The sequence below is a fragment of the Rattus rattus genome, chromosome 8 (genome assembly GCF_011064425.1).
Source record: "Rattus rattus isolate New Zealand chromosome 8, Rrattus_CSIRO_v1, whole genome shotgun sequence".
Classification (NCBI taxonomy): domain Eukaryota; kingdom Metazoa; phylum Chordata; class Mammalia; order Rodentia; family Muridae; genus Rattus; species Rattus rattus.
The window spans coordinates 114,035,487-114,053,444 of record NC_046161.1 but is presented as its reverse complement, the minus strand read 5'-3'; the positions used below and the strand labels follow the sequence as shown (position 1 = coordinate 114,053,444).

At 44.0% G+C, this 17,958-nt stretch overlaps 1 protein-coding gene across 1 annotated transcript; it reads right to left on the bottom strand.

The window, feature by feature from the left end:
- Positions 1–1,146: 1,146 nt before the first annotated feature.
- Positions 1,147–14,821, bottom strand: Znf197 (zinc finger protein 197). The gene is given in 24 exon segments (XM_032911520.1): positions 1,147–1,349; positions 1,352–1,397; positions 1,400–1,559; positions 1,561–1,640; positions 1,642–1,800; positions 1,803–1,842; positions 1,844–1,913; positions 1,916–1,998; positions 2,105–2,119; positions 2,121–2,205; positions 2,208–2,298; positions 2,771–2,979; positions 2,982–3,029; positions 3,032–3,112; positions 3,115–3,156; positions 3,159–3,406; positions 3,408–3,566; positions 9,751–9,848; positions 10,535–10,575; positions 10,578–10,602; positions 10,990–11,106; positions 11,348–11,512; positions 13,287–13,487; positions 14,816–14,821. Coding segments are annotated over 24 exon segments (2,472 nt in total).
- Positions 14,822–17,958: the final 3,137 nt, after the last annotated feature.

Genomic DNA, 17,958 nt, shown 5'->3' with positions numbered 1-17,958 from the left:
AGTTAGGGTTTTACTGCTGTGAACAGACACCATGACCAAGGCAACTGTTATAAAGACAACATTTAATTAGGGCTGGCTTACAGGTTCAGAAGTTCGGTCCATTATCATCAAGGTGGGAACATGGCAGCACCCAGGCAGGCATGGTGCAGGAGGAGCTGAGAGTTCTACATCTTCATCTGAAGGCCACTAGTGGAAGACGGACTTCCAGGCAGCTAGGATGAGGGTCTTATAGCCCACACCCAGTGACACACGTACTCCAACAGGGCCATACCTTCTAATAGTGCCGAGCATATACAAACCATCACGCCCAGGACCTTATGTATGCTGGTAAGCACTCTTATAATAATGCATATGCCAAGCCATACCTAGATTTTCTGAATCTCTCTCTGAGACTCACTGGCCTCAAATTTGCAGCCAAAATAATTCTTCTACAGTATGAACTTTTTGTTAATGGTGAAGTCTTGAAGTCTGTAAGAATTCCTTTGTGGACCCCACACACTCATGTTGATTTTCATCTGTGGGAACTTTCTGGTGTACAGTGAGGTTTTATTTTTTGCCTAAAAACTTTATTACAATCATTACACCTATAGGATCTCTCCCCGTGTGTATTCTCTAGTAGCCAATTAAATTTCTCTTAGAGGCAAAAGATTTCCTGACTGTGAGAACACAGTCATAAGGTTTTTCCCCCAGTATCTATTCTCTGATGTACCACCAAGTTTTTATCTGACTAAAATCTTTTCCACAGTCTTCACATTTATCAGTTTTTTTCCTCCAGTGTGAATTCTTTGATGGACCATAAGATTTCTACTAGAGGTAACGATTTTTTTTCTGCATATATGACATACATAAGATATTTTCCCACCGTAAATTCTTTGATGTTCTATTGTGGGTAAATATAGCAGGGACAATAGGGCTGCCTCTATGTAAACACTGGGGCAGTGCAGCTGCAAAAGCATCTCTTACAGGAGGACAGCCTGAGAGAGCAAGTATTGCTGGTGCAAACAATGACAGCCAATCAGAAACTGCTGTCTTGAATAGATACTTTCTTAGGACCAATGGGGGTGTGGATGGAGGGTATTAAAGGGGCTTGCAGCAGTGCTCAGATGAGCTTACTGCTGTGTTTCTCACCTGCTCCCCACGTCTGTGTCATTGACCAACTAATCCCCAACCCCCAGCGGCAGGTAGGGTCGGGCGGAGAGCAGTCCAAGCACAGGCAACAGGTAAAGCCTTTCCACATTTGGTACACTCATAGGGCTTTTCACCCCCGTGGATTATCTGGTGCGCTATCCTCTGGTGCGCTATCAAGTTTGAGTGGTAACGGAAGACTTCCTCACAGTCAGTTCACTTAAGGAATTTCTCCTTGTATGAACCCTGTGACTCCCAATGCGGCTTTCCCCCACAGAATGATGCCCGTCCCACACTCATTGCATTCATAGGGTTTCTTACCGCTCTGGATTACTTTGTGCTCAACGAGGTTCCCGTTTGAACTGAAAGCTCTCCCACGCTCACGTTCCAAAGGACTACGTTCAAAGGGCTTTTCTCCCGTGTGGATTCTACAGTACAAGCAGGCTTGAATGATAACTAAGCACCTCCCCACAGTCCTCACCCTTGAATGCTTTCTCCTGGGTATGGAGCTTCTTTCTGATGGACCATGAAACCTTTGGTCATAATAAAGGCTTTCCCACACTCTCCACATTTATACGGCCTCTCCCCGTTACAGAGTCTCTCATGGTCAAAAAGGTTCCTGTTGACTCCACAGTCTTTGCGCTCATGGAGAGTCTCTCCCGTGTGGAAGCTTCGAAATGCAAAATGAGGCTCTTCTTCAGAATAAAAACTGTCCCATAGTTCACAGGGCTTTTCTCCATCGTGGAGTCTCTGAGAGTCACACAGATAAGCACTCTGGCTAAAGCTTCATCACACTCGGATCATTTGTGAGGCTTCTCTCTGCTGTGCATCCTTTTATGGTCAGAGAGGTTTGACTTGGAACTAAAAGTCATCCTATTTTTTTTTTCTTTTTTTCGGAGCTGGGGACCAAACCCAGGGCCTTGCGCTTGCTAGGCAAGCGCTCTATCACTGAGCTAAATCCCCAACCCCGTCATCCTACTTTTTACAACCAAAGTTTCTCTTCTGTTTGGACTCACCTGTATAAGAGGAGGCTTTTACTTAGAATGAAAACTTTTCCACATTCCTTACACTTGTAAGGGTCTCTGCACTGTAAAGTCCCTGGTGGTCAACAAGGTAGGTGATCTGAGCAAACGTTTTCCCACATTCAACACATTTATAGGTATTGAGGCCTCCCTCCCTACATAGCTGTAGCCGTTTTGTTCCATGCCTACCAACCATTTCATATTGTTGCTGTAATATGCCTGCCAGTCATTGATGCAGAAAAATAACGACTCAGAGCAGGGTCATGGTGACCACATACCCTGTTATATTCTATATGCCATGAGGTTTGTCAATCTTGAGAAATTCTACAGCTTTATGTAGGACCCATCAAATTAAAGGTCAATGTGAACTGTTATGTCTAAAAATAGCTTGAGTCAGGGCTGACCACAGGGCAGCACCTGTGTATGAGCTCAATGTGGTTTTTGTGATTTTAGCCTTTATAAGCTTGGCTCTCAGAAATGTCAGAGGTTGCAGCTCCCAGCTCCTGAGTCTGAAGCTGCATCACTGATTGATCAATCTTAGGCTGTGTGTTCAATAAACTATCTCTGTCTGACCAAGATTGGTGTTTGTGTGGTTTGTGGGGTGACTCCTGAATCCCAACAACTTCCCCAGAGTGGATTCTCTGGTGCAGGATAAGGTTCTTTTTCAGAATGAAAGCTTTGCAAGACGTGTTGCTTTTATAAGGTTCTTACCCTTTGTGTCAATAAGGTAAGCATTCTGAGAAAACATTCATTATGTTATACTGTACAGACATTACATTATATGATCTCTCCTCCGAATGCTGTCATCAATGTATAAGGCCTGAGTGCTCAGAAAGCCCTTTCCAAATTCTTTATAAGGTTTCTCCCCAGTGTGGATTCTCGGTGGTTTAGAAGACAAGCACTTTGGGAGAAAGGTTTCCCACATTCACTGCATTTGAAAGGTCACTCCACAGAATGGCTCCTAAGTGCATTAGAAGGTTTGAGTGCTGAAAAGAGCCCTTTCCACATGAGGTTTCTCACCAGTGTAGATTCTCTGATGGTTCATAGATGGGAGATTCTATTAAAAAAGTTTACAACATATGTTATATTTGTAAAGCTTTTTTTCTTTAACACCTATTAAATTTTTACAAGTACCTGAGTCTAAGGTCAATTTTTCTTCACAGTTCCCCCACTTCTGGCCTCATTTTTCTGGTGGAGTCCTTTTCTTCTTCTCTTGTTCACCAAGGGAAACTTTCTTCACTATATTTACTTTTTCCCTTTTCATTTCCCAACTGACTTGACAAAACTTGACACTCTTCTTCAAAAGCAAGGGCCTGAGAAATACGTCCTTGAAATTGTCTTGATGTTCCTTTTTGATAGTCTGCTCTTTGGAAAACACTTAATTTTGATGTCACCTCCTCATTCTCCTTAATGCTCTTCCTTTTTGGTAAATGGAATTAAGTGTGAAGTTATCAAATATTATATTTTTGAAAAGATGATTTGTTTTTCTTCTTCTTCTTCTTCTTCTTCTTCTTCTTCTCCTTCTTCTTCTTCTTCTTCTTCTTCTTCTTCTTCTTCTTCTTCTTCTTCTTCTTCTTCTTCTTCTTCTTCTCCTTCTTCTTCTTCTTCGTCTTCTTCGTCTTCTTCGTCTTCTTCGTCTTCTTCGTCTTCTTCGTCTTCTTCTTTTTTTTATGGTGCCAGAGATGGAGCCTAGGGCTTTGTGTGAGGCAAAGTCTATCACTGAAGCACACCCTCAGCCAATGCTTCCTTTGAGAAAGGATCTCAATATGTAACTTAAATGGTCTTGAACTTACTGTGTAGATCAGAACATTCTCAAACCCATGAGCATCCTGTCTGTCTGTCTCCTAAGCACTGGAATTGCAGGGTAGCACCACCATGACAGTCTGTCTGTCAGTCTCTTTCTCTCATGTGGCCCAGCACAGTGCTGAACTCACAGCTCTTCCATTTCAGCTTCTGTAAATATTACTGATGTGTAATATGACACCTAGTTTGAGAACAAAACTTATTAAATGGCCTAAAATATACGATAAGGGCATGTGTTGTATGTATAAGGATACATGTTATGTGTGTAAGGGTACATGGTGTGTTTGTGTGTAAGGATACATATGTGTGTAAGGATACATGCTGTATGTATAAGGATACATTGTGTATAAGGATACATGCTGTGTGTAAGGTTACATGCTGCCTGTGTATAAAGATACATTGTATATAAGGATACATGCTTTGTGTGTAAGGATTCATGCTGTGTGTGTGTGTGTGTGTGTGTGTAAGGATACATACTCTGTGTATAAGGACACATGCTGTGTGTGTAAGGACACATGCTGTGTGTGTAAGGGCACATGCTGTGTGTAAGGACACATGCTGTGTGTGTAAGGGCACATGCTGTGTGTAAGGGTACATGCTGTGTGTGTTTATTTATTCACTTATGCAATGCTGGGGATGGAACCCAGGGCCTTCCACATGCTAGGCAAGTGATCCATCAATAGACTATATTTCTGTCCTCTAGAAGGATGTACTTTAAAAACATGTTTTTAAATTTATTTATTTCTATTTATTTATTTCATATGAATATGTGTTTTGCCTGCATGCATGTCTGTGCATCACATGCATGCCTGGTGCCCACAGAGGCTAGACAGGAACTGGAACTGGAGTTATACACTGCTGTTAGCCATCATGTGGGTGCTGAGAATCAAACCCTGCTCCTCTGGAAAACTATTTAGTATTCTTAACCATTGAGCCATCTGATCAGCCTCTCAAGGATATGCTTCTATAGATATGTAAAAGGAGAAACGTTCATTAAAAGGAGGTATAGAGCGGAATACTACACAGACAGGATGAACCAGAGGTCAACATCAGGAATATCCAATCATTCTACACATTATTTCCTGAGACAGGGTATCTCACTGTCCCAGGGGTTCACTGATTTGGCAAGACTAGATAACCAGCAAGATCAGGTATCACCCCATTTCTATCTTGCTAGCACTAGGATTGCAGGTGCACACCAATATGCCCAGTATTGCACAAGATGCTGTGGACTCCAATCCAGGTTTTTAAGCTTGTTTTGGTGACTAGGACATCCTCGTAGCCTACATTCTCAATGGGAAATTAATTCTTATGAAAATGTTTTAGAAGTTTGGCTTCAAATTATCAAAGTATGAGACAAATAATGAGGTACTTCCCCAAGCTATCTAGTACATTCTGCTGAAAATAGTAAATATTAACTTCTCTGTGACTATAACGGGGTAGCTATATTTCACTATAAAGTCCTTTATGTTTATGAGAAGGGTGAACATAGGAAAGATGCAATTAATATTAGTTTTATCTATAGGCATTCTCTCTTTCACTATCTTGTTTGGTTTTTGAGACAGGGTTTCTCTGTGCAGCCCTGTCCATCCTAGATGCAACTTGTAGACCAGGCTGACCTTTAACTCAGAGATCTACTTGCTTCTGCCTCACAAGTGCTGGGACGAAAAGTGTGCACCACCACGCCCAGGTAAGCTATAGACATTCTTAGTTCCTCATACCTCAACTGTATTTTTGAGACTATCAGGAACATCAATTATACGAACCAAGCATTCATAAGGATGTATGTCTGTCTGAGGCTTACTCAGTACTAGTATTTCAGTTTCCTGTCAGTGGAGCAATTTGATTATGAGATGGGTCCACAAGTCAAGTAGGATGTGAGGAGGAAGGGTTTTCCTGTATACGGTCAAACAAACCCTAGAGAAGTTGAAGTGTTACTAAGTGGGAAAACTGAGTTAGGAAGTGGTTAACACACAAATATCTACATTGCATATTTATTTTGTGAGAGTTTTAGTTAGGGTTTTACTGCTGTGAACAGACACCATGACCATAGAAAGTCTTACAAAGAACTCTTATTTAATTGAGGTTGGCTTACAATTCAGAGGTTCAGTTCATTATCATCAAGGTGGGAGCATGGCGGTATCTAGGTAGGCATGGTGCGGACAGAGCTGAGACTTCATCTAGAGGCTGCTAGTGGAATACTCACTTCCAGGCAGCTAGGACTAGGGTCTTAAAAGCCCATGTCCACAGTGACACACCTACTCCAACAGGGCCACACCTAATATAGTGCCACTTCCTGGGCCAAGCATATACAAACCGTCACAGTGAATGTGTGTATGTCTGTGTGTGGGTGTGTCTTTGTGTGTAAGGGCGTGTGCTAGTGCAGCAGTACACTGTGGAGCTCAGAGGACTGCCCAAGGGAGTGGATTCTCTCCTTCTGCCATGTGAGTCCTGGGGTCAGTCTCAGGTACGTACGGCTTACAGGACAGTGTCTAACCCAAGAGTAGCTTATCCTCTGGCAAGTTGTCTAATGCTTTGATATAGGATTCTGCCTATATCACTGGTGACTTTAAGAGGGAGACTTAGTAACAAATACGATGATGGGCGGATCTCGTTCTTCGCAACAAACTTGGTGAGCCATGAAAGAACGGGCTTCCTTCCTCCTTTTCCCGTCTCTCATCTGCTCAGTCCATGTGCACTCACTGCCAATGGTCTCATAGTTAAACTTCACATAGTACTTGCCACTCAAAACTTAATGTTACTTATAAAGCACAATTGATGTGTGTGAAGAAGAGGAGGAAGAAGCACGGAAGGCAGTTTTTAATTTTTGGAAACTTCAGGGGGCAGGGGAGATGGCTTAGTGGTTAAGAACACTGACTGCTCTTCCAGAGGTCCGGAGTGCAAATCCCAGCAACCACGTGGTGGCTCACAACCATCTGTAATGGGATCCGATGCCCTCTTCTGGTGTGTCTGAAGACAACTATAGTGTCTTAATTGTTTCACAACATGCATGCCCACTGTGCTTCCCTTGTACCTTTGTCCCAGCCCATGACCTTTTCCTTTACCCAATTCGTCAGGTTCTTTTCAACTTGCTATAATCCCTTTATCTATACCTTTAAAAACTCGACTCTGAGCCTGACGTAGCAGCACTGTAATTCCAGAACATTGGAGGCAGGAGCTAGGAGCCAGTGAGACAGCTTAGCAGGTTAAGGTGCTTGTGGACGCGCCCGGGGACCCAAGTCTAATCCCCAGGCCTTCCTGATGGAAGTTGGCTTCTTATATTAGCACATGTGCCTTGCATAATCCCCCGAATGAATAAATAAACATAATAAAAAGTTTTAAAAACATTATAAGCTACCATAAAAGATTCTGTGGCAACTAATTATACAATTATGATGAAATGAGGAAAGTCTATTAGACAAAATATTAGAACCGATCCAAGAAATCTAAAACTCTGACAAGTAGATCAGTTAATTTTTGCTTTTTGTTTATTTTTGTTCTGTTATTTTTGTCTGTTTGTTTCTGATTTTGTTTTAAAGATAGGGTCTCACTATGTAGACCAGGATATCCTTGAACTCAGAGATCCACCTGCCTCCTGAGTGCTGGTATTAAAGGCATGTGCCACTATGTCTGGACAGTTAAAGATTTATAAACAAATTACTCACACACACAAAACAAAAACCTCAGGCACAAACTGGCTCAGTGTAAGTTCTACCAAGCATTAAAGAACTGGTTCCATTTTCCCAATAAACTGTTGTAATAAGCAGAAGAGGAAACTCAGGCCACAAGGCAGAATTATCCTGATAGATAAACTAGACAAAACCATGACATAAAAATATAAACAACGATGTGGAAGAAATATGTTATATGGAGAAAGACCATAGGACAATACTATGAAAATTAATGCTATGTAATGGAGGGAGAAAATCAACTTCTATTCCTCTATACTTCACATGAGAGTCCATAGCAAAGCAGGACATTGTCTCTCCCCTCCCTTAAAGTAAATAAATGAATTTTAAAAACCTTACTTATTTTTATTCTACGTATATTACCTACATGTATATCTGTGTACCACATGCTTGCCTAGTGCCTACAGTACCCTGCACCTGGAAATATGAATGGTTATAAGTCATTATATAGTCTCTGGGAGTGAAACCTGGGTCTTCCAACAAACAAACAAAGAAACAAACAAACTCACAAATGCTTTAAACCCCTGAACCAGCTCTTAAGCCCTGTCTTAATCAGGGTTTCTCTTCCTGCACAAACATCAGGACCAAGAAGCAAGTTGGGGAGGAAAGGGTTTATTCAGCTTACACTTCCACATTGCTGCTCATCACCAAAGGAAGTCAGGACTGGAACTCAAGCAGGTCAGGAAGCAGGAGCTGATGCAGAGACCAGGGAGGGATGTTACTTACTGGCTTGCTTCCCCTGGCTTGCTCAGCTTGCTTTCTTATAGAACCTAAGACCACCAGTCTATGGATGGTACCACCCACAATGGGTCCTCCCTCCTTGATCACTAATTGAGCAAACACCTCACAGCTGGGTCTCATGGAGGCATTTCCTCAAGGGAGGCTCCTTTCTCTGCCATGACTCCAGCTTGTGTCAAGTTGACACACAAAACCAGCCAGTACAAGACTCAAATGTGCTTAGCTCAAGAAAGCAATTTCCTAAGGCTTAAAAAAAATTCATAGACAACACTGAGAAGCGAACAGACAGACAAAAAAACCCAGCACAACATTTTACGTGGAGAACTAGTTATATCAAAGAAAAGTGCAGGAGGGACGTGAATAGGAATGACTCACACACCAGGAAGAGAAAGAAGAGAAAGCGCCCACTGTTAATTTGCCTAGTGGAGTCTGGGGAAGCACCAATAATATCACAAGCATGTGCAGGAAGTAGACCCTCTTGTCCATTTGGGGGGGGGCAGTCAAATTGAAATTTCACTGGTCAAAAGCAGCTTGAGAATATGTTTCAACATTTAAATTTTAGATACTTGAGCCACCACCACAGATGGCTGAGATGCTGAGGAACACAGTTTCATAAATGTAAAACTACACATGCAAATTGCTATCTATAGACAATGAAATTATAAGGTTTCCAGATATAAAATTACTATATGAAGAAAACAATGAGGTTTTAGTTGGGTGTGGTGGTACATAACTTTAATCCCTGCACTCAGCAGGCAGAGGATCTCTGAGTTTGAGGCAAGACTGGTCTATGAGGTGAGTTCCAGGACAGACAGGACTACACAGAGGAACCTTGAGTTGAAAAGAAAACCAAGCCAAGGCAGACAAACAAAGGCAGAAGCATTGATGAAAAATGTCAAGTCCATTTTTTTTTTTTTTTTGGTTCATTTTTTCGGAGCTTGGGACCGAACCCAGGGCCTTGCGCTTCCTAGGCAAGCGCTCTACCACTGAGCTAAATCCCCAACCCCGCCACGTCCATTTTAAAGTTCAAAAGAGAATAAATGTCGTCTGTCTCACATTCTGTTTCCCAAAGTTAATGCTACATTGACGACGACGTCAACAACGATGAGGACCAAAGATGACATCAACAACGACGACGACGATGATGGCGATGATGGTGGTAGTGGTGATGATGGTGGTGATGGTGATAGTGATGATGATGGTGGTGGTGATGGTGATGATGGTGGTGGTGGTGATGATCATGATGATGACGATGGTGGTAGTGGTGATGGCAATGATGATGGTGGTGATGACGATAACGGTGGTGATAATGATGACAACTACAACAGAAAGGCCTATGAACTGAAGGTGAAAATTATGGGAGGAAGCAGTACTTCTCTAAAGAGGTCACATTCCCATAATTCTCCAGCATCACATCCCAGTACAAAGCCCTCTGAATTGGGCCTAGACACACTGTGATGGCTATTCTCAGCTGTCTACTTGACTGTATCTTAAATGAACTACAATCCAGAAATGGAGGGTACACCTGTGACCCAGATCTTGAGGTTGAAAGACAAAGGATTTAATCCAGATCTTGATGCATAGTGATCATGAAAAGCTTAGGCCCAGGCAAGGTGGGACACACCTTTAATCCCAGGAGACAGAGGCATGCAGATCTCTGAGTTCAAGACCAGCCTGGGACAGAGCAAGTTCCAAGTAAAGAACAGCTTAGGTCCAGGGGTAGACCTTTAATCTGGACTATACCTTCTGCTGGAGGCCTACATAAGGACAACGGAAGAAGGAAGGGTCACTCCTCTTTGACTGCTTGCACTTACTTGCCAACACATCTGTTGGAAGCTACTTCTCTAGGATCCCAGCTTATACAGGAGAACAGCTGAAACAGCTAACTTCCTGGGACTGAGCAACTACTAGATTCCTGAACTTCCCATTCACAGCTGCCCATTGTTGGGTTAGTGGGACTGCAGACTGTAAGTCATTCCAGTAATTTCCCTTAAGATATAGAGACAAGGGGGTTGGGGATTTAGCTCAGTGGTAGAGCGCTTGCCTAGCAAGCGTAAGGCCCTGGGTTCGGTCCCCAGCTCCGAAAAAAAGAAAAAGAAAAAAAAAAGATATAGAGACAATACAAAAGTTGTTACTCTAGAGAACCCTGACTAGTACATGTGCCCATTCCTTTGAAGTGAGGCACACAAATACCTCTTAAACATGACCAACTCCTGAAATGACAACTACATGTGAGATCACTCTAGCCCATGAGCTCTCCTTGCAGAGAGCACTTCATGCAAGACCATGAGATAAGGAGACAGAAAGAGACACAGCATGAAGAAGAAGAAGGAGAAGGAGAAGGAGAAGAAGAAGAAGAGGAGGAGGAATAGGAGGAATAGAAAGAAGAGGAGGGTGGAGGAGGAGGAAGAGGAGGGAGAGGAGGAATAGGAGGAATAGGAAGAAGAGGAGGGTGGAGGAGGAGGAAGAGGAGGGGAGGAGGAAGAAGAAGAAGAAGAAGAAGAAGAAGAAGAAGAAGAAGAAGAAGAAGAAGAAGAAGAAGAAGAAGAAGAAGAAGAAGAAGAAGAAGAAGAAGAAGAAGACCTCTTTCCCAGCAATTAGGAAGTTCAGGCCAGAAGGAATGAGAATGCCAACAACTGATTTCTTGGGCTCTCTTCCTGGGAAAGGGTTGAAGCTTCAGGAACAGAAGACTGTGACAACAACCAATTGCTGTTCTTGCCTAGCATCTGCTACAAATCAATCAAACAGACTCAGAGCCTTCAGGCCCAGACAGTGATGTCTGAAAACAAGGCCCACAGGCCTTTTCTGAGTAGCCTCCCTGTTCTAGCTGGTAGGAGGGAGCCAGGGAGAGACGAGACAGAGCAGGAAGAGCTTGCAAAGACTAGCATCACAAGGGATTCCTACACAAGGCAGAAGCAACTGCCTGACAGTGGAAGATGAGGCACAGAAAAGTCCTGGAGAAGTAGGTACCTTGTGTAGGATCCTGGATGCTAAATACTGTTGGCTGAATGAGGGGATTCTGGGGACTTTTGAATTGTTGAGTGACTCATCAGAGGTGGAAAAGGTAGTGCTTGACCTTTGTCCAGCAGCTGCTTTTTCCTGCTGATTATTCAGGAACTGGACAAGGACTGGAACCTGGGACCAAGTGAAATTGAAGGAGATTGTTTTTGCACTTTCAGAAAGTGGACTCACCCAGCTGCTATGGATCTTTTTCTGTCAGTGATCTAGACCTGTGTGATCTGAAATACCTCCCTCTGGAAGGAACATCAAACAGCAAGAAGACGCGCTCCCTGACCTCACCCAGGAGGCTGTCAGGGCCATGGAAAAGATGTTAGACTTTGGCGTGGGTTAAGAAAGCATGGGAGGAGGGAGCACTAACTAGGAGCATGGGTCTAACCTCAGGCCAAGTTTCAGGTTACACTCAGGTGAGCTCAGGTGAAGGTGGCACAGGAGCTCCCTGAGTATCCCAGGCTGGCCCAAAACTTGTACCAGGTTTGTACTGGGATTATCTTCATGAGTCCACTACACACATGAAGACCCAGGAGCCAGATGCTGTGGTGAAAGCCCGATAACTCAGAGAGGCAGAGAAAGAATCCAGCTGACCTTCCTACTGCACTGACATCCCAGAAGGAAGAAGCTCTTCCTGCTGTTTCTTCTCCATGATGGAGCTGTCCATGTTATCCTTTTTTAAAAAGATTTATTTATTATGTATATAGCATTCTGCCTGCATGTATGCCTGCAGACCAGAAAAGGGAACCAAACCTCATTATAGATGGTTAAGAGCCACCACGTGGTTGCTGGGAATCGAACTCAGGACCTCTAGAAGAGCAGACAGTGCTCTTCTTTTTTTAAAAAAAAAATTTATTCATTTATTATATATGAGTACACTGTAGCTGTCTTCAGACACACCAGAAGAGGGCATCGGATCTCTTTACAGATGGTTGTGAGCCACCATGTGGTTGCTGGGAATTGAACTCAGGTCCTCTGGAAGAGCAGTTGGGGCTCTTAACCGCTGAGCCATCTCTCCACCCCCCAGACAGTGCTCTTAATTTCTAAGCCATCTCTCCAGCCCCCTCTCCATGCTGTCTTAAGTTCCCTCAGCTCAGTGTCCCTCCCTCCTACTTCTGTTTACTCCATTAGCTGGTTTGCGTGCTCTGCCTCTTGACCTACCTTTGACTTTAATTAGCTTGTTTACAGAAAGTTCTTGGGTTAAAAGTGTGTGCTAGGGCTGCGGCACACCAAACACGGGTTTTCCAGTACATATCCTCGGGGTTCACAATGTGATCAAATATCCTGCAACAACAGTATCATTCTTGCTGTGCTCACCCCCTTTTGCACCGCAGTACCACATCACTATTCTAATCAGACTTACAGAGATTCGCTTCAGATTAGGGCAGCAGTCCCCAATCTTCCTAATGGTGTGGTGACCCCCAAACATGAGATTATTTCGTTGTTATTTAATAACTGTGATTTTGCTACTGTTATGAGTCATAATGTAAATTATTTGATATGCAGGATATCTTGCACGCAGGCACGCGCGCACACGCGACCCACAGATTGAGAACCGGTGGCTTAGGGAAACACTTGTAACCATCTTCTCTAAGATGTGGAACACACCCAGCATTGCGATCCTCATCCTGAGGGACAAAGTGGACTCAATGAGATTCTCATTCGGGCTCAAACACCTTAAGACCATTACCTTTGTCTCTGTGCGTACATTCTGTTCTGAAGAGCTCACAAACCTGCATTAGGCTGCTAGTGTACAATGATTAAGCAAAATGACAGGATCACCAGCCAGCCTAGCCTTAATTCTTCCCTTCCCCCACTACACGTGGGGCCAGCCTCACTAACCTTGGGTTCTGGTCCCTCGAGATCTTTCTGCAGCTCCTCTACCAGAGCCACAGCCTACTTGCCCTTTGAGGGCGGGGCGGCGAGGGGAGGGGAGGAGCTGCACCCAAGCCTGGAGCTTGCAAGGCAGGATGCTCAGGAACTGCTCCAGCACCAGAGGCTCCAGCCTTGGCATGTGCTTCAAGCCACAGCTGCGTGTGGCAGAGAGCTCCCTCAGCAGGGTCGGAGCCTCCTGGGGTCGGGATGTCTCATGGTAACATAACTAAGACACAGTGGGAGGTTTCCCACATAGAGGGGCTACGTTCCTGGAAGCTGGTTCCCTGACATCAGGAATCATCCTTCCCCTTCACTCTCTTATCTTACAGCACTGTGGAACCAATTTTCTCTTGTCATTATTGTCTTTCAAGAAAAGCCCCTTTCCACTCACCTCAATTTAGGCTCAGATCTCCCTCAGAGCACGGAGAATGCTACCTGGCAGACCTCAAGCAAACATTAAAATTAGCATTCTTTTTTGTTTTCTGACGCTGTGATAAACACTGCACCCAAAAGCAGCTTAGGGGAGTGTATTTGTCAGGGTTCTCTAGAGTCACAGAACTTATGGGTAGTCTCTATAGAGTAAGGGAATTTGTTGATGACTTACGGTCTGTAGTCCAACTCCCCAACAATGGTCAGCAGCAGCTGTGAATGGAAGTCTAAGGATCTAGTAGTTACTCAGTCCCACAAGGCAGGCAAGCGAAGAAAAGAGAGTCTTCCTTCTTCTAATGTCCTTATGTAGGTCTCCAGCAGAAGGTGAGTCCCAGATTAAAGGTGTATATATACCACCAGACCTGGGTCTGAGACTTGCTTTGTCCCAGATGACCTTGAACTCAGAGATCTCTTATGGCTGGGATTCATAGCCACTTTGCCTCAAGATCTCCATGCCAAGATCCAGGTCAGAAACTTGTATCTCCCAGCCTCAAGATCAGGATTAAAGGTGAGCCTTCCAATACTGGATTGTAGTTCATTCCAGATATAGCCAAGTTGACAACCAGGAACAGCCACTACAATCCACCTCTTGTCAACTTGATACAAATATCTCATGTCCACATGAAACAATAACAAGGTCATGAATACGCCGCCTAACATGATGCAACTACTATTCCTCGTACAATCGCAAATGCATTTGTAAATTTATAATGGCGCAATGTCCCTTGGGAACATTCTTTTAGTATCAAAACTTAAATACCAATTGATGTTAAAGAAATTGGGAGAAAGACAAAGTGTTCTTAACAAAATAAAACAGAAGAAACATTTATATTACTTTATAATCCTCATTTCTGCAACTGGTTACATGGCCTTCGCTGGTATTTATAACTCCCTTCCTCTACTACCTCTGTATTCTGTATTTCCTCTACCCTCTGCAGTAGCCTCAGCAGGTCTTGGTACTTTTCCTGGAGGAGGACCCATACCCTCATTCCTGATGGGTCTGAGCCCTTTGTCATCCTTCTTGGATTAGGCTGTTGCAGTTTCCCATTGACTTTAATCACAGGACATGGTAGTATTAAGAGACACCCTAAGGATCTCCTGTACTCCAGACATAATCCTTTTTACCTCCATTGTGGAGAGGCAATCCAATTTCCCCATGGTAATCTGGATCTATCACCCCTCCTAACACTGCTATTCCTTTCTTAGCCATTGATTAAGGGCATTAAAGGCCCAAAATGACCAGGGGGGAGTCTGAGCTTCAGCTCAATGGAATGTTTGTTGTGGCTCCTGGTAGGAGCACCCCCCTTCTGGAACCAAAACTTCCAGGCCAGCAGAACCTAGAGTTGTGGGGACAAGAAGCAAAAATTTTCCTAGAGAGTCACTAAGAGTGATAGTGAGTGGAACTATCCCCCTTTCCACCCCTTGATTCCTGGGCCCATGGATTCTGGCTATGGGAGAAACTGTACCATATATCGGACACTGATTTAGAGCATACACTGCTGCAGCTGTCCACTTCTGGGTGGCGCCTGCATAACATGCAGGGCCATCAGTAAACCAGGTCCTCGTCTTCTCTTCTTCAGTCAACCGATCACAGGGAATACCCCATGAGGCTATAAGTGCATGCTTGGCAGAAGACGGCATTTTAACAGGAGTAGAGACCATAAGCACTTGAACAACTTCTTCACATAACTTGCTTGTGCCTTCAGGACCTGTTCCAGCCTGATCACGTATATATCACTTCCATTTGATAATAGACTCTGCTGTGCATGTCCTACTTTATGACTTGGAGGGTCGGATAACACCCATGATCCGATGGATAACACCGATGATCATGATGGGCAGTTCAGGTCCCATGGTGACTTGGTGTCCTATTGTCAAACATTCAGTTTCCACGAAGGTCCAACCGCAGGCCAAGAGCTGTTTTTCAAAAGAAGAACAGTTGTCTGCAGAGGATGGTAGAGCTTTGCTCCAAAATACCACTGGTCTCTTCTGAGATTCAGGGGCCTGCCAGAGGCTCCAAATGGCATCACTGTCGGCCACCGACACCTCAAGTACCATTGGGTCTGCTGAATCTTATGGTAGAGCAGTCTGCCTGGAGTTGTTTAAGAGCCTCCTGTTCCAGGTCCCACACAAAGCTAGCAGCTTTCCCAGTCACTTGGTAAACGGGCCTGAGTAACACACTCACGAGAGGACTGTGCTGTCTCCAGAATCCAAATCGACCCACTCAATGTTGTGCTTCTTTCTTGGTGGTGAGAGGGGCCAGGTACAACAATTTACCTTTCACCTTAGAAGGAACATCTCTGCATGCCCCACACCACTGGACTCCTGAGAATTTCACTGAGGTAGATGGTCCTGGAATTTTGGTTGGGTTTATTTCCCATCCTCTGATACACATATGTGTTACTAGTGAGTCCAACGTGGTTGCTACTTCCTGTTCACTTGGTCCAATCAGTATAATGTCATCAATATATGTGCACCAATGTGGTATTTTGTGGAAGAGATGAATGATCAAGATCCCTTCTAACTAAGCTATGACACAGGGCAGGAGAGTTAATATATCCTTGAGGCAAAACTGTAAAGGTATACTGCTGGCCTTGCCAGCTGAATGCAGATTGCTTCTGGTGGCCCTTATGGACAGGCACTGAGAAGAAGGCATTTGCTAGATCAATAGCGGCATCCCAGGTACCAGGAGATGTGTTAATTTGCTCAAGTAATGAAACTGCATCAGATCAAGCAGCTGCAATTGGAGTTGCTACCTGATTTAGTTTTCGATAGTTAGCTGTCATTCTCTGTTCATCTGTCTTCTGCACTGACCAGATAGGAGAGCTAAAGGGAGATGTAGTGGGAACCACCACCTGTGCATCTTTCAAGTCCTTGATGGTGGCAGTAATTTCTGCAATTCCTCCAGGAATATGATACTGTTTTTGATTCACTATTTTCTTTGGCAAAGGCAGCTCTAAAGGCTCCTATTTAGCCTTTCTTAACATAACAGCCCTCACTCCACAGGTCAGGGAACCAATGTGAGGATTCTGCCAATTTCTAAGTATATCTATCCCAACTATACATTCTGGAACTGGGGAAATGACCACAGGATGACTTTGGGGGACCTACTGGACCTACTATGAGTCGGACATCAGTCAAAACTCCACTAATCACCTGTCCTCCATAAACACCTACTTCCACTGGAGGGCCACAATGTTTCTTGGGATTTCCTGGGATCAGCGTCAATTCAGAACTAGTATCCAATAGACCCCGGAAAGTCTGAGTATTTCCTTTCCCTCAGTGTACAGTTACCCTTGTAAAAGACCATCGGTCCCTCTGGGGAAGAACTGGAGAAAGGCTCACAGCAAAACTTTTAGATGCCTTATCAAGATCCTTCCTCAGAGGAACCTGGCCCTTCATTCAAGGGGTTCTGGGTCTGCAGACTGGATCAAGTCTGGAAACTGATTCACTGGCTGAGATTGCCTTTTGCCAGGATCCAATGTAGCCTTTCTTTCATTTGTTTAAGAGTTTTTCTGCTTATAGAGATCAAACAGATAAGCAGTAGGCTTCCTATCTATTTCATGCCTGGAAACACCATGACTGATTAGCCAGTCCAAAGGTCCAAATGAGTCATGCCATTATAAATTTCACCTCTCCCGTGCTGGCCATTATGGACTATGTCATTATAAACATTGTTTTGTCTGTGCTGTCTATTATAATAACTATGATCACCTTGTCTCTGGTGATTCAGTGCTGCCACCTGGTCCTTGTTACCTTGGGGCCCAATCAAACCCATTGCATTTAATTCATCTAATTGAGCAGCAGCATCTCCAACCCTAAGGTCTGGCACAAGGAAAAGGGTAAGAACGAAACTCTTCAATGTGTGGTGCCCCGCTCACCAGTTTGCGTCTTAAAGGATTCGTGAAGGACGTATCTTCTGGGCCTTCCCATTGTGGAGGATTAGGTTTTACACAACGAATCCGCTCTAGCATTGCAGTTTCCCTGAGCCTTAAAATCCCCTCATCGACACTAAGGCATCTCCAACTCCTTTGCAGTTGGCCATCTTGATAAACGTTTCGGCCAACCGTTCAAACAAACTTCTGACACATTTTATAACTGTGGGAGCGCCCACATTAAACCTAGAATCTCTACTCAGAGGGCCCATGTCAATAAACTCAGCCCGATCTAGTTTTATATTCTCTCCTTCCACCATTATCTCACACCCTTAAAATCCATTCCCACACACATTCCCCAGACTTCTGCTTGAGTGCATTAGCAAACTCATT